General features: G+C 40.1%; 2 protein-coding genes across 2 annotated transcripts; both read left to right on the forward strand.

Moving 5' to 3' along the window:
* Positions 1–4156: 4156 nt before the first annotated feature.
* On the forward strand, positions 4157–5129 carry fgfbp2a (fibroblast growth factor binding protein 2a). The gene is made up of 2 exons (XM_083980668.1): positions 4157–4866; positions 5021–5129. Exon 1 carries the CDS (start codon positions 4172–4174, stop codon positions 4856–4858), a length of 687 nt encoding a protein of 228 aa, XP_083836794.1. The 5' UTR covers positions 4157–4171; the 3' UTR covers positions 4859–4866; positions 5021–5129.
* A 2207-nt stretch (positions 5130–7336) lies between these two features.
* Positions 7337–7987, forward strand: fgfbp1a (fibroblast growth factor binding protein 1a; the record flags this gene model as incomplete). The annotated part of the gene is made up of 1 exon (XM_083981070.1): positions 7337–7987. One exon carries the CDS (start codon positions 7337–7339, stop codon positions 7985–7987), a length of 651 nt encoding a protein of 216 aa, XP_083837196.1.
* Between the last annotated feature and the right edge of the window lie 7322 nt (positions 7988–15309).

Below are 15309 nucleotides of genomic sequence, written 5' to 3' on the forward strand. Positions count from 1 at the left end.
CCTGAGAACTTAAAATATCCAAACTACAGAGGTCAAACAAAACATTTCATTTATATTTTTACTGTACGCAACAGAAATACTTTTATTACTTTTTGTTGCCTGTCTTGTTAATCATCTAAGGATCATCTAAGCGCTCCAGTAGGCACAATCCCCGGACTGCAAGCTTCTCCTGGTTTCATAGTCTTAAAAAAATGTGTATAAATATACGTATAATGTCTTATTTTCATTCACATTTAAGAGAAAAAGTATTATCATCTGTTGCAAAAATACCTGACATCAAATTCCTGTCAACAGTTTAAGTCCTTCGGTGGATTTTCCCTTTAAATGTCAAATAAACTCATAAAATATAAATAGGACAAACCATGACAAACGTAGGTGATGAACTGATATTAACAAAACAAGCTATCATGCTGAGTTCACTAACACAACATTTTTACTGAGATCTATCTTGCTTTCATAGATACAGTACTTTCAATGGAGAATTACTTTCTCAAGCCAAATCTTCTTTCTTTTGTTACTGTAGGTCTCAGGTCTTTTAGTGCTCTATTAGTTCTGTGCTTATTTTGTTTCTGCTTTTTTTTTTTATTATTAAAATGAAAAAACACACAGTAGCTATGGATACATTTAAATGAATGTATTCAACAGCTATGTGTGTTGCTTGATTTGGCTGAGAAATATGCTGAAATCTATCTCAAACGCATCAGGCAAGCCAATCCAGTTATCCCACCCACCTCGCCTACATGTTTACAGGTTAGATGTGCAGCTGCTGTCAGCGTAGTAACGATGCTGAGAAGGTAGACAATCCATTCATGGAAAAAGTGAGCGCTGTCAATCAAGTAGAACGCTTAAAGGATGTTTCTTTTTTTTTAAATGGTTTTACACGGCTAGTGTTGATGCACACTGTGAAAAAATGATGTCCATCTTAACACTGAAAGTTATTTTTAAATGTCTTGCCATTGTTTTTGAAAAGTGCAACAGCAGAGCAACTTGAGGACAGCTAGTGCAAAAAAAAAACCTGTTTGCAAGCTGAAATAATACTATCAGATGAATTACTTCATCTGATAACTTTTAGATAGTGCTAACACGCTTTTGCAATAACTTCGATGCTATTCAATTCTCTGACGATAAACATTAAGACTAAAACTAGTGGGAATATATCATCATTCAATATTTACAACCACAGGCTACTCAAACAGTGTTTTTTGGTGATGCTAATGAAATTCAGGCTAGCCAGATAGGCTAATCGCAACAGCTAGCAAACTTATTTTTGCTATTACTTTTACATTACAGATCAATATGTCAAATTAATCAATATTTACTTATGTCAAATTTTAAGGTGGCATTGGTACATGGGCCAAGTCATCCTCGCCATTTAGTTTATTATACATTAGTAATAACTACTGGGAAAGTTTTCCATCCATACAGGTTTGGGGAACATTTCAATTGAGTGGTTGTCTGTCAGAAGTGTGTTTGAAAACACCAGCATTTCACACAGTAACCTAACTGAACTACCCCAAATTTAAAGATTTACATTAATACAATGGCCACAGAAACACAGTCCAGCCAGTTAGCTAGTTGCTACAGCTATTAAACTAACCCTATTCATACAGTATGTTACTCTATCATCATTTGCAAAATAGTTATGAAGACATTATGGACTCATATCTCACGAACCATAGCACAGGTGGTTTATATGTTGTAGTTGGGCTACAAAAGATTTTTGGTATTAGGCTACTGTTGCTAGCTTAGGTACAGTAATGTTCATTGTTTTAAATAAACCATAAGTTCACACACTGTCAACAGCTTTCACATGTAGTGAAGAACTACAGTACTTGCCTTCTGGATTAAGCTTCTTAATCTTAGTGCTACTTGAAAATGCCCTGCATTGGCAAAGCTTAGTTCACTTTTGTCTTTTTCTCTTCTTTTTTTTTTTTTTTTACTTGTTTCATTGCAGTCCCCAGTTTCTTGTTAAGATGGATATTTTTTGAAGCAGCTGTGTGAACACTTTGACAGGACTATCATTAGTTTTCTTGTCTGCTAGAGTCCGGATGTGACCCTTGAGAGAGAAAAAAAAGGGGGGTATGATTTTACTAAGTGCTTAAACTAGCTATTGTGTATCCAAACCCTGGACGGACGGATGCTGGCAGGACAGATACGGTAACTGGTCTGAACTGCGGTGCTCCAGAGTTGGGCAGCGATGGAGCCACTGAAGAGGAACATTTTATGTGGTGGTGACAAAAAAGGACTGTATAAATTGTGAATAAACTTTGGACTTCAGTTTGTTGTTATTTCATTGCATTCTTCTTTTTTATATTTCAGTGCCTTTCTAGAAATTCCTGTAGGGTTAGGGTTCGGCCATCATAAATATAGTCCTGAATAGACAGAGCAGTTTTGGGTAAAATTCTTCTTGGGTTGGGCATTGTCGGCCCACAGCATAAAAGGATTTTTTTATGAATAAATTGTGTTTTTTATTGAGAGAAAACCAGAGAAATGTGTATGACAAAGTGATGTCCTGGGGTATCTTAAGACTTTAACACTAAACTACACATTCTTATGTGGTGCTGCCACTTGTGACCATAAGCCACTGGGTTGTGTTACACTGGGTCAGCTATTTTCAATAGGAGGTGATTATCTTCTTCCCTAAGCTTTGTCCTGAGGTTTTCATAGGAACCAAACAATATGTGAATAAACTCGACCAGCTCTCCACCAGTCTCTGTACATTCAGTTCTGAACAACTTGTGCATTACTGGATGTACAACCCAGCTTTAGCTTAACGGGCAGAGCCATATGATAATAGTCAGATAGGGACTGTAGGAGGGGGCTGGGAAAAAGTTCATTCACATGACGTGTGTTATCATTGGGCAAATCCACAAGCTCTCAGCTATTCAAACATGAGTTATTTTAAGTGAAGATCTTTTTTTTTAATGTTGACGTTTCCTAGTTTATCCTATGTGTCAGTTCTCCTGTGTTGCATGTTGCTGCACATAGGGAAAACAATATGAAATTGCACTGGTTGTACAGCCGTGGACAGCATACGGCTTTGCATTAATGTCGAGATACTCACATCACACAGTCTGTTGGTGAATATGCTGCAATCTCAGGGGAAGGCGAACACTCTGGGGATCAGGAGAGTGAAGGTTTTAATACAAAACACTGCAAAATTTGTTGTTTAGCTAAGGACAACAAGGACAACTGAGGAGCTTCCTTTCAGTCTGAATCCAAACACCAAATTATTCACATAAAGAATAAGTAATAAACTGTGATTGTCAATGTAGATGTAAATACATGGACATTAGTTGCTCCTTGTGTTGGTTGTGCAAAGACGATATCATAGTAAAGTTAACCACTTCCAGATTTGTTGATACTTGGCTGTATGTTACTGACAATTGGACCTTTTTTCTCCATTGGCCTGGGAATAAAGGCACTAAAGACATAACCAGCCCCACCCCACACTATCTGGCCCTCTCAGGCCCCACAACTATGCCCACCCTACCCCCCACGTAAAATATAGGCTTTTCTTGTTCTTTCTTAATTACCTGCAGAAAATAATTACCATGCTCCACACTGAACTTTGTCCGCTATGTGTGAGTGCCTTCAAGTCACATTTCTTTGTGGTTGAGCAGTCTCGCTGGTTATGTTTGGAGGGAAATGATAGGTTACAATCACAGCTGTGAGCGTCAACTGCCTTTTAAAACAAGAAAGAATTTGAGGGCTTCAAGGCGCTCGCTCACTTTGGTATCGTCTCAGACATGTCACATGATGTTTTTAATTGAGATACACTGAACAAACATTTAGTGGCCACTGACATATCTGACGTTTCACATGGTTACATAAAAAAAACCCTGCCGATAAAAATGCGTCAAACTAGAAAATGCTCTATAAGGTGCAATTTACATAATTGACATCTTCTGGAGCTGATAACAGTATGTTCTCTTTTTACATAACACCTGGGTAAACATGAGCAGGTGGTTTGACATGTGGTCTTCAGAGAGCTCTAACTGATGTCGCTGTTCTCCTCCTCCTGAACAGCAAGTTTCTTTTAGTCTTGTTTTTTTTTCTCTCTCTATCCTGAATTCCCTCTTTGTCTGCTTGGCCAATAAATAGCAGGAGGTCCCTGTGAGCTCCAGCAGTTCCTCTCTCCTCCTCTGACGCTCAGCATCCATCTGACACCATGCGGACCAAGGCCAGCGCTCTGCTGCTGCTGCTGCTCGCCTGCTGCCTCTGGGCAGATGAGGCTCAAAGCGACACCAGCAGGAGACAGAACATCTGGGACGAGCCGATCAAATTCAACACCAAGGCTAACGACTTGTGCACCATGATCATCACCGGCCACGGGGAGTACACCAGGCTGAGGCTGTCCTGTCAGAGCAGCAGGCGCTCCTACTGGTGCGACTACGAGGGGAAGCCTTACACCTGCCGCTCTTACAACAAAAACCCTCGACACTACTTTGTCCAGATGATGTGGGACTTCAGAAAGCTCCACAACGCCTGCCAGGGCCAGAGGCAGATCCTGCCACACATGTGCAGGAAGGCGACCAACGACTCCCAGATGGTGTTTTTATCTGCGTCCTTCTCTCGGTCGGACGATTCTTTCAGGACGGGAGCGAGACCAGCGGTGCAGCCTGGGAGACCTCAACCTCGGCCTGGCCCTGCACCTACCAGTCCGGACTCGGCGAGGGTGAAGCAAACTTCCAGGAAATCCTACCAAGATCTTCCAAGAGTCAAGACCACACCGAGAACCACTACACAACCACCGACGCCCCCCGGGGAGAGCAACGCCAAGAGGCTGGGGCGGCAGTACTGTTGGAAGTCCCTTCAAGGCCTCTGCTCCTTTTTCATTGGGCTGTTCAGAAACTAATGGGAAAGGTACTCCCTCTATTTATTATGGTGTTTTATGAGTAATCCATCAGTACTGTGGTGGAATGAGGGTTTGATCGTGTTTGTTTCTAGAATTCATTTGCATAATTTCAACTTTTAAAAAAAGAAATCCATTGTTTAAGATGTTCTTTTGTATCCACAGACCTACAATTCTGATTAGGATCACTCCTGACGTCCTTGGGGAGAAACAGCGGTAGAAGAACTGTAGCGCCCTCTGCAGGGGAGAGGGTTGGTACTGCAGTGACTTTCAGACAAACCCTCCACCTCCAACACTGAAACTTGCACACATCATCGTCCACTGAGAGCCGGTCTAATGTGAAACTCTTGGCCAAACATCCTTTCAAAGATGGATGAACATTACTACCTGACTTGATTATGTGATTATTATTATTATCATTATTATTACTGCATGAAACACATGTACAGTATATGAAACGGAAAAAACTTGTGAGAATATTACTGCAGATGCTGCATTTTCAAAAATATAGGGATCAAGCCAAAGACTCAACCCATTTTTGTGACTTATTTGTATTCATGTTTGTTTATTTTTATATTATCTATTTGCATTACACGACAGTGAATACTCTTATTGATAAAAAAGATTTGATGAATGTGAAATTATCCTACAGTAACTATGTACAATGTATTATATCTGTTGAAACTTGTAAAATAGTACTATAATACTAGTAAAATGGTTATAAACGATTGCTCTGTCTGTTATTTTCACTTTGTAAGAATCGCCTGTTGTACTGTATTTGACCTTTAGGTGTCTCTGTTGCTTTAGTTTCACACACTTCCAAGTTCAGTGAGTGATTTCTCCTTGCATGGACATCTGGCATGTTTCAAGATATTTCAAGTAATTTTGTTTTTAGCACACTGTCGTACCAGATGCTCCAATAAAGGCCTTTAAAAAAAAAGCCCAGTTATTTGTATTCGTTATAAAAAGTAGTACAAAATAAAAAGTTATCATAAAGGAGCTGGGATTTCTTGCAGGAGGCAGTACAACCTGCCAGTACAGATTACTTCTAATCCTGATATCGCAACATAAATTACAAATACTAAATAATGTTTTTGCCGTTTCTTAAATTGAATAATCCTTGACTGAAAGTAGGACATAAATAACTAACTTTTTTGACCGCTCTGTTACATTGATTACAATTTAACACGTTAAAAAACTTCAATCAGCAGTCATCTGAGTCAAATCATCCCTGAAGGGCTACCCCCCTCATTGGTTTACCAAGCTCAACTCAAAGAGAGAGGGAGAGGAGGGGGTGGGGGGGGACTTTTTAAGCCCTTCAGTCATGCAGATTGAGTGAGTGTGCGAAGAGGAGGGCTCACTGTGCAGCAGCATACTGTACTGTACTGTAGCTGCAGGTGAAGGAGTCTCTCAGTTCTGAAGTTCACTCGCAAAATTCAGGTAAGTCACCACAGTTTGATCTGCTGTCACTCTCTAACGATCCCTGACTAATACGCACTTTGGTATTAGCATAGTATTAGTGCTGCTTGTAGTGTGTGTAGTGTGTAGTGTGCAGTGTTATAACCTTTATGTTCATGTAATAATCCTAAAGTTGGTTAAACGTCCTGTCAGGTAATGATGGAAAGTAGCAAAGTGACTTTACTTAATTCTCCACTGCAGTTTTAACTACATACTGTAACACAGATTTAGATTTTACATGCAAAACACATAAGGATACAGACAGTGCTTTTCTGTTAGTCTATATGCAGTCTACATATTGACTGATTACAATATTACATAATAAAATGCAATAATGCAATAAATAAATAAGAGTATTAACCATATAAAACTCTGAGAGAAGAGTAACTGCATAATGTGACACTTGAACTCACTTTAGTTTTTTTTTTACTTTTACTTCTATAAATGATCTAAATACCTACTCAATCTCTGTATGTGGTGCTTTACAAATTACAGTTCCCATGGTTTTCTTGTCATCTATACTTCTTGATCCTATATGACGAATTGCTTAGTAATAGTCATTTTTTACTTATTATAGTATCGCAGTATTCATGTCATGTCTGTTTCTCTGATTATTCCACCACAGACCTCCTTTTAAAACCAGGATAAAAACATTGTTTTGCTGCTGCCTTTAACCAAATTAAATTAAGAGCTATTCATTTATATCTCTGAGTCGTAACTTTTTACTCAGCTGCTCCTTCTGATTTATTCCATTTTATTCTAATTCATTATTTTAATATCAAAATACATTTATATTGCCTCTTTTAGTATATCCTCTCTTATTTGCCTATTCATGTCATGCCTGAAAGCACTTTGAATCATATCTCGAAATGTTTCTATAAGAAAAACCTAGTTGTTTCTTTCTAAAACACAGGTTTAATGGGGGATTAAAATGACTCTTTGTGAGGAGGGAAATGAAGGGGATTAGAGGTCAGATAGCTAAATCCTAATTTATCCTCTTGCAGGGCCTTTTGTGTTGGTTTCATGGCTTTCTTCACCAATATCACCATCCTTCTGGTTCTGGCCTGCATTTGCCACCAGCAGATGTTGGGCAGCTGCTCGAGGGGCAGCGGACGGAGGGGACGAGGGTCGGACAAAGGACAAAACAAGGAGAAGTCTGGCCTGAAGGCTGGACGCCAATCCAAAGCTGCCTCCGCGCAGCCCGTCAAGGGAAAACTGGTCACCAAAGACAAGTCTGAGTGCACCTGGGCCGCGACGGGCGACGACGTCCTCATCCTCGGCGTCACGTGCAAGAAGAACGACAAGAGCTCCAGCTGCGAATACATTGCTAAACCGTCGCTCTGTCCGCAGTATGCCTCCGATGTCAAACTTTACTGGAAGCAAATCGCCAGGGCGCTGCAGAAGCAAAGGAATCTGTGCCAGGACAGGAGCGCGGCGGTGATCAGGGCAGGTATGTGCCGGGGAGCTGCCAGGGATGCTCACTTCAGATTTCATAATGCACAGAAGAAGGAGAAGAAGAAGAAGACGGCCCGGCCCGACACCCCGCCCGCTCCACCCAAAACTGACAAATCCTGTCAACCTGCGAACAAGAAGCTGGCAGAGGAGTACTGCAACGAGTCCTGGTCGAGTTTTTGCACGTTCTTTTTTACTATGGTGCAGGATTACGATTGCTGAGACGGAGAAAAGTAAAGAACTCAAACAGATTCTGTTTTCCATGCAGTCACATTAATACCTATCTTATTAGAGACTCTACACATGCTTTGTACTTTGCAAAAAAATTCATCTACTCTAATAGTTTGTTTTTATGTAGAGTGCAAATCTCCCCACTGTTGAAATTGGTCCAACCCTTCAATAAATATGTTTTCTATGTAAATTTTCTCTGTGATTTATCCATTCGAGAGATTCACTGATGAGACAGAAACTTTAAAATAAAAGTCATTCATCACTCTTAAAACACATAAAATTAAAACTCAGGCAGCTTGTGACATTATGAGTATGTTTTCTTCATGCAATTTGCAATTTAAAAGACATACCTGTACATATTTTACCATAATTGTCATGACCTTTTGAGACCATTTCATTTAAATCAAAGCCCCTTTCCGTCTCTGCCAAATATGCACGCACACTCCTACCACAGGTATTCGCTGGGAGATTAGACGCTTGAGCATGTTGAGTATTGACACAGTAATTTAACCAGAGGGAGTGTGATTTATTTTGAAGCCTTAGCCTGCATACTTTGGCTCTAACAAGACGTTGAATCCACAGTCTCAGTGTGAAACAATAAAATGAATGTTCATGATGTTCTTCGGGACAAAATCAAAGTGCAGGAGGGGTTTAAGTGTTAGGTTTGGCAGTTTGACTGTGATCATTGGAACTACCCACACTTCAACAAGCTTGTCAGTACTTACAGAGTTTGTGAATACTGTGCCTGAATATGTTTTCATAATAATTCTCTATTATGTTAAATTACACTATGTGATATTCTATCATGAAAGCCTTTTAAGTAGAAGGATGCAATGGTAATTTCTTCATCTCAAACAAAAGCTAAAAATCTCAATGTCTCAATAACTTAATCAATTTGATCAAAGTGTTGTCTTGGTCTCGTGATAATCAAAATTTGAACATCGTGGAGAGGAGAGGGAGAGAGAAGAGGACTGTATAACAAATTGGACATGTGCATTCAAAAGTTTAGAGAAGGTTAAATTAAGTTCACCTGTAAAGGTTATAGTGCATTTTGGGTGCATTCGGAAATTTAATCCAAAAGCCAAACATCCCTAACTTTTTGTGAGTAGTGTAATTCAACACCCTTGGTCAGTAATCTCTAGTCCTGCTGCAAAGTGTTTAAGAGCTGTACACTACGTTGGCCCCCCGAGAGCTCAACACACTGCAACTTAAGGAAACACACAAATAAACAAAATGTGCTGCAAAGTCAGTCCTACAAAAAAAGTAATTGTTTCCAGCCAACACAAACATAGGATGGTATCATGATGGTGTAATCCTACCTGCAGAGACCCAGGTACAAGTCCAAGCCAGGGCTGCTTTCCTCTCTCTTTGACCTTCCCGTCTCTTTCTTAATCACTTCTCTATCTGGAAAAAATAACATAAAAACAAAAAAATACTTCAATGCTTCAAAAGACATGATAAAGCCCCAGCTAGGTACAGTAGGTGCATCACTTTTTAGGGTTTCCTTATAAGACAGAATATACAGGACTTTTGTTTGTTGATCAGTCTGTCTCACTCTTTTCTTGCATAACTTGTCCCTTTGTCACCAACCACCTTTTCTCATCATAACACTGTCAGATCTAATAGGCCTACGTGGCTTGTAACCTGAGGGATGTTCATTCAAATCTTTATCAGGGGGAAATCATGTCAAAAAAAGTAAAATAAAATTTACTTACTCACTTCTAAAACCAATATTTCAGATTTTAGTTTTGATAATGTGATGAGGATTTTTCCCACAAATCTCAAAAACATCAGCTGCAGACATCAGAGTGTCAGCAGCAGCGTTCAGCACTCGTCAAGAGAGGGAACCATCTCCCAAAAGGCCCTGAACACAACACACCCCTGTTTGTTTTTCTTGGGAGGGATGCGTGTTTGCAATTTGGTGACGATTACATAGCAGCTCTTGTTCTTCTGGAAACCCTCTCCGCTTTGTAAACGCCAAAGAGACAGACACAACTTTCTCCACCCACAGAGCAGCCTCAGGACACGTTGGTGTTTGAGGAAAAAGGGGGGAATGACTTTCTCTTTCTTGATGATTTTGTGCTTTATCTCCTGCTGGAAGCTAATGCATCACCCACAGCTGAAATCCATTAAGCTCAGGCTCTCAGCAGGTTGCACCGTAGACCACCAGCGCACCGGAATGACACACACCGCCACTTAGATCCTCCCAAGTGAGAAAATAAGATAGACATTTAAAAATAGACTTAGGCTACCTTGCTGGAAGATCCAATCATCATTAAACTTTTTGTTGTATCAGAGAGCCCATAAGAACAAAGTGAATGGTAAAGATTGCTTTATGGTGTCATCTCTAGATATTGAAACATTTAATATTGGTATTGTGTTAAACATATGTATGATCTTCTATTTATTCAATTCATCTGGCTGCCTCTTGCCTGTAACTGTTCTTTTTGTAGACATTAATGTTCACTACAGTCCTGCACTTTTGAGTTGTATTGATTTGCCAAAAAATGTATTATCACTGAAAAAACCTGCACCCACCAGATCTTCCAGGCAAAGTGTTTAATAGATTCGATTTCTTGGGGAGCTCCTGGTCGTGAATACACAAGTTCATTATGAACATCCCTGGTGCTAATTAGAAGAAGTGCAGAAAAAAACAGACCAATAACTTCAGCCATGCCTGTGTGTGTATTAGGCAGCGCTGTCATAAAAATCAGCTCCAAATGAAACAGTTGGCTGCTGAACTCCAGTAATCACCACAGGGTAATTAGAGGCGTGAAAGCAAAAAAAACAGCACAAAAACAACTCTATATATACTCGTATAGATGCATCAATGAGAAAATTAAAACGTAAACATAAATAACGTGTGAGAAATAATTGAACCATGAGAGAAAAACAAAATCCAGGAGTAGTAAAAGCTTTAAATTACCTTCATAGTTAACAAGCAGATCACATGTCTACCTTTATTGAAGTAGAAAAATCAAAGCACAACTCACAGGCTGCATGTCGATAGATGACCTCCAGGAATCCTCAGTGGTGGGTCTCAGGATTTTCTGGAGGATCTCGTAGACTCTTGCAGAGCTGCAGGAGCTTCAGAGCTCTCTCATCTTTACAAACTAAATAACATGAGCATAAAATAACCTTCAGCATTCATCATAACGATTTTCATTTTTATTATTTTTTTTAAATTGGATTTCCCCATTTTAACTTGCACCCTTGATATAGCCTACTTGCAATCAAATAAAGGAAAGGTCTGTAAAAAAAAAAAAAAAAAAACATCCATCTGACGGGTTGTCAGTCCTTGTGTGTCAGTCAGGCAGAAATATTATTTTGACATGAGGCATCACTTCATCATCATTTGTTAATATCTACCGGTATATCATTATTATTATATGGACAGCACGTGGTTTAAACCGCGCAATGGTCATGAGGTATGGAGGTTATTTTCTATCATAAATCAAGAGCATATTATGTTGATTTGAGAGCATTACTTTTTGATTTGACGTTCAGAAAACTCTGCTCTCATATTCAAATTTACTCTGCTCGCGCTCAAACTATGTGCTCGATGTTTAAACCTGTGCTCTCGGATTCAAAGTTGCCCTGCTCGTGCTCAAACTTTGCTTTCGCATTCAAGTTTGCCCTGCTCGTGCTCAAACTGTGTGCTCGCACTTGGTCACAGCTGCCTGCGCAGAGTGTTTCCTCTTGCGCGGAGGAAAGTCCTGCTCTCGGATCTCTGCTCTGCTCACGGAGTTTCTGTCAACTGTCAACCAATAGAAGACCGGCTACTGTTGACCAATCAGATCATCCCTACTTCTATGCTTCTTTGTGGGTGCGTTCACTGTAATTCAAGGAGCGTCACATACGGGCGGGCACTCTTTCTACCGGGTTTATCTATTTCCGCCCCACAGGCTGTTAAATGTGGCGGCTCCCTTTATGTTTTGACAACTTTTGGAATAAAATATCAGTTAATTAATACACGAGCGCCCGTGCTTTTCATTACAATAGGTAGCTATATAAACATAAACTAGCAGTAGTAGCGGATGGGTGCCTTATGTATGTTTTTTTTTTTTATCCACGTTCATCGGTATATATGTTTTATAGTCTAAATGCCAAGAGTCACTTGTAAGTGCTGTGATGGTACAGTGGTTAAGGCATATGACAGAAGCTGTTTTTGTTGATCATGGGACCGCTGGTTCGAATCCCGGCCCTGCCGGCACCCTCATGTTATGCTATTTGATTTTTATGATTTTTTTTTTTTCATTGAAACGCTTAACAAGAGATGGTGGGTTACCATGCGTGATTAAAAACATGATGAAATGAAAATTAAAAAAATATGCCATGATGATAATAATTTTGGTGCGTGACCCCCGGGTGTCACGCACCAAAATTATTATCATCATGGCATATTTTTTTAATTTTCATTTCGAACCAGCGGTCCCATGATCAACAAAAAGAGCTTCTGTCATCTGCCTTAACCACTGTACCATCACAGCACTTACAAGTGACTCTTGGCATTTAGACTATAAAACATATATACCGATGAACGTGGATAAAAAAAAAAAAACATACATAAGGCACCCATCCGCTACTACTGCTAGTTTATGTTTATATAGCTACCTATTGTAATGAAAAGCACGGGCGCTCGTGTATTAATTAACTGATATTTTATTCCAAAAGTTGTCAAAACATAAAGGGAGCCGCCACATTTAACAGCCTGTGGGGCGGAAATAGATAAACCCGGTAGAAAGAGTGCCCGCCCGTATGTGACGCTCCTTGAATTACAGTGAACGCACCCACAAAGAAGCATAGAAGTAGGGATGATCTGATTGGTCAACAGTAGCCGGTCTTCTATTGGTTGACAGTTGACAGAAACTCCGTGAGCAGAGCAGAGATCCGAGAGCAGGACTTTCCTCCGCGCAAGAGGAAACACTCTGCGCAGGCAGCTGTGACCAAGTGCGAGCACACAGTTTGAGCACGAGCAGGGCAAACTTGAATGCGAAAGCAAAGTTTGAGCACGAGCAGGGCAACTTTGAATCCGAGAGCACAGGTTTAAACATCGAGCACATAGTTTGAGCGCGAGCAGAGTAAATTTGAATATGAGAGCAGAGTTTTCTGAACGTCAAATCAAAAAGTAATGCTCTCAAATCAACATAATATGCTCTTGATTTATGATAGAAAATAACCTCCATAATGAGGCAGGTAAAAACCAAACCATAGCTAGCTACTGTAGCTAATCAGTGGGTCTTGTGCAGTGTTGGGAACGTTACTTTTAAAAAGTAATTAGTTATAGTTACTAATTACTTCTCCCAAAAAGTAACTGAGTTAGTAACTCCACTACTTCACTATAATAGTAACTAGTTACCAGGGAAAGTAACTATTGCGTTACTTTTTCTTTCTTTTTTTAAAGTTTAAATATGTCGAAGAATTTGGATTTTTTTTCTCTCATTTTTAAATTGTATTTTATTGTTTTCATATATTTCACTGATCGCAATTATGGAATGCGAGTGTGTGTTTTATTGAAAGCGAGGCTGGTGTGCCTATGAAAATAGGTTACAGTGGGTTTTTTAAGTGCTGTGGCTACAAGCAAATCTCATATTGTCTCTGTACAAAGACAACAAAGACCTTTTTAAATGTGAAAACAGCGGAGACCTATTCAAGATTTGCGTTTAATAACAGGCGAAACATCGAAATTAATTTATTCATGGCCACATTAAGTGAAATTATTAACTTTACCGATTATCCATCTGATTTTCTGTCCTGCTGCGAGCGCACAACTTCTCAGGGTATCTGCGGATCCTTAAAAAGTCTTAAATTCATGTATCTAAAATTAAGGCCTTAAAAAGTATTAAATGTATTAGAAAATTCTAAGATGGTCTTAAATATATAATACACAGCATCATAAAATATGTATGCACTTAAACTTTTATATGAAATAACAGGGTATGCGCGCGGGGTCTTAAAAAGTCTAAAATGTGAAAATCTAAATTTTAGGTCTTAAAATGTCTTAAATTTGTTGAATTATTGTGTTCAAGTCTTAAATAATTTTAGACAGGTCTTACATTTTCTTATGCCCACCATGGGCGAGCATTTCACTCGCATTTGCCCCTAAAAAAAACAAACATGTGTGAACCGAAAAAATCACAAAAAGAAAGAGCACACGATTGGTCAAAAACTACAAATCCCACAATTCTCTGCCTCAACAATAACAGTAGTTAGTGTAAGTAAGGGAGAGTGGAGCTGTAGGTGAAAAGAGGAAACAACGCCACGTCTAGTCCTGTTCTATGTTGTTCGTTCACACCGTCACCGTTTATTCGTTACGTCCGCGGTGTAAAAGGCCGTGACGCAAAGACGCGATTAGGCGCGAGACGCGATTAGGCGCGAGACGCGGTAGACGCGACTTTTTTTTTTTGCGACGCAATACACCCGATTCTTTTATGGCGACGGGACCTTCGCGTCTTCGTCCTTTTCATCGTGTTTGGTGGGAAGACCCACAAGGGGCTTCCCACCAAACACGACGATGTGGGAAGACCCACAAGGGGCTTCCCACCAAACACGAGGAACACTTTTTTTTCGCTCGAGTTTATACGCGCGACCAAACGCGAGATACGCGAGAAATGCGATTTATCGCTCGTTTTGACTTTGTGTAAATTCGCGTCTTCACGAGCCCGCCCATTTTCACTACAACAACAACATTTCTGCTCTCACCAACCATGGTTGAGGTCACAACGCTGCTGTAGCTGCTCTGGAAGAGTTCCAGCTGATGAGCTACAGAGACTTTAGAGTAAGAGGAGCAGTGCGTCGCTGTGTCGGACTGTTTGGATTTAATGAAGAAGCTGCACAGAGTCAGGTGAGCAGAAGCTCAGGACAAACACTTCGCTCCGGGACATAATGTAGCTACACCTCACATGTTCTTGTCTTTTACCTCAGGGAGATTAAAGTAGTGTCTGTTTCCACTTTCCCTCCGATCTCGGCAGCTTCCCTCTGCTAGTTTGTGTGTGTGAGGCTAAACTGCGTGCGTGTGTGGTTTGTGTACAAACTGAACACTGCCTCTGATTGGCTTAGCATGAAACCTTACTCTGCCTCAACCAATCATCATCACTTATGCGGTTGTCTCGTCCCTCCCTCCTCCCCCCTCCCCTCACCAAAGGAGAGGAGGAAAAAACAACAACAGTTTAGCAGCTTCTGTGTCTGAGATGAGATGAGCCAAGTCGGAGGACAACGGCTTCAAAGTAGTTTGTAACGCGCCTCATTTAATTGTCGGTAACGGTAACGGCGTTGTAACGGTGGAAATAGTAATTAGTTAGATTACTCGTTAC

The sequence above is a fragment of the Trachurus trachurus genome (assembly GCF_905171665.1).
Source record: "Trachurus trachurus genome assembly, chromosome: 10".
Taxonomy (NCBI): domain Eukaryota; kingdom Metazoa; phylum Chordata; class Actinopteri; order Carangiformes; family Carangidae; genus Trachurus; species Trachurus trachurus.

Bases quoted from the DNA above. Each gene is read 5' to 3' on its own strand.
- fgfbp2a (XM_083980668.1), top strand. From the start codon at position 4,172: ATGCGGACCAAGGCCAGCGCTCTGCTGCTGCTGCTGCTCGCCTGCTGC.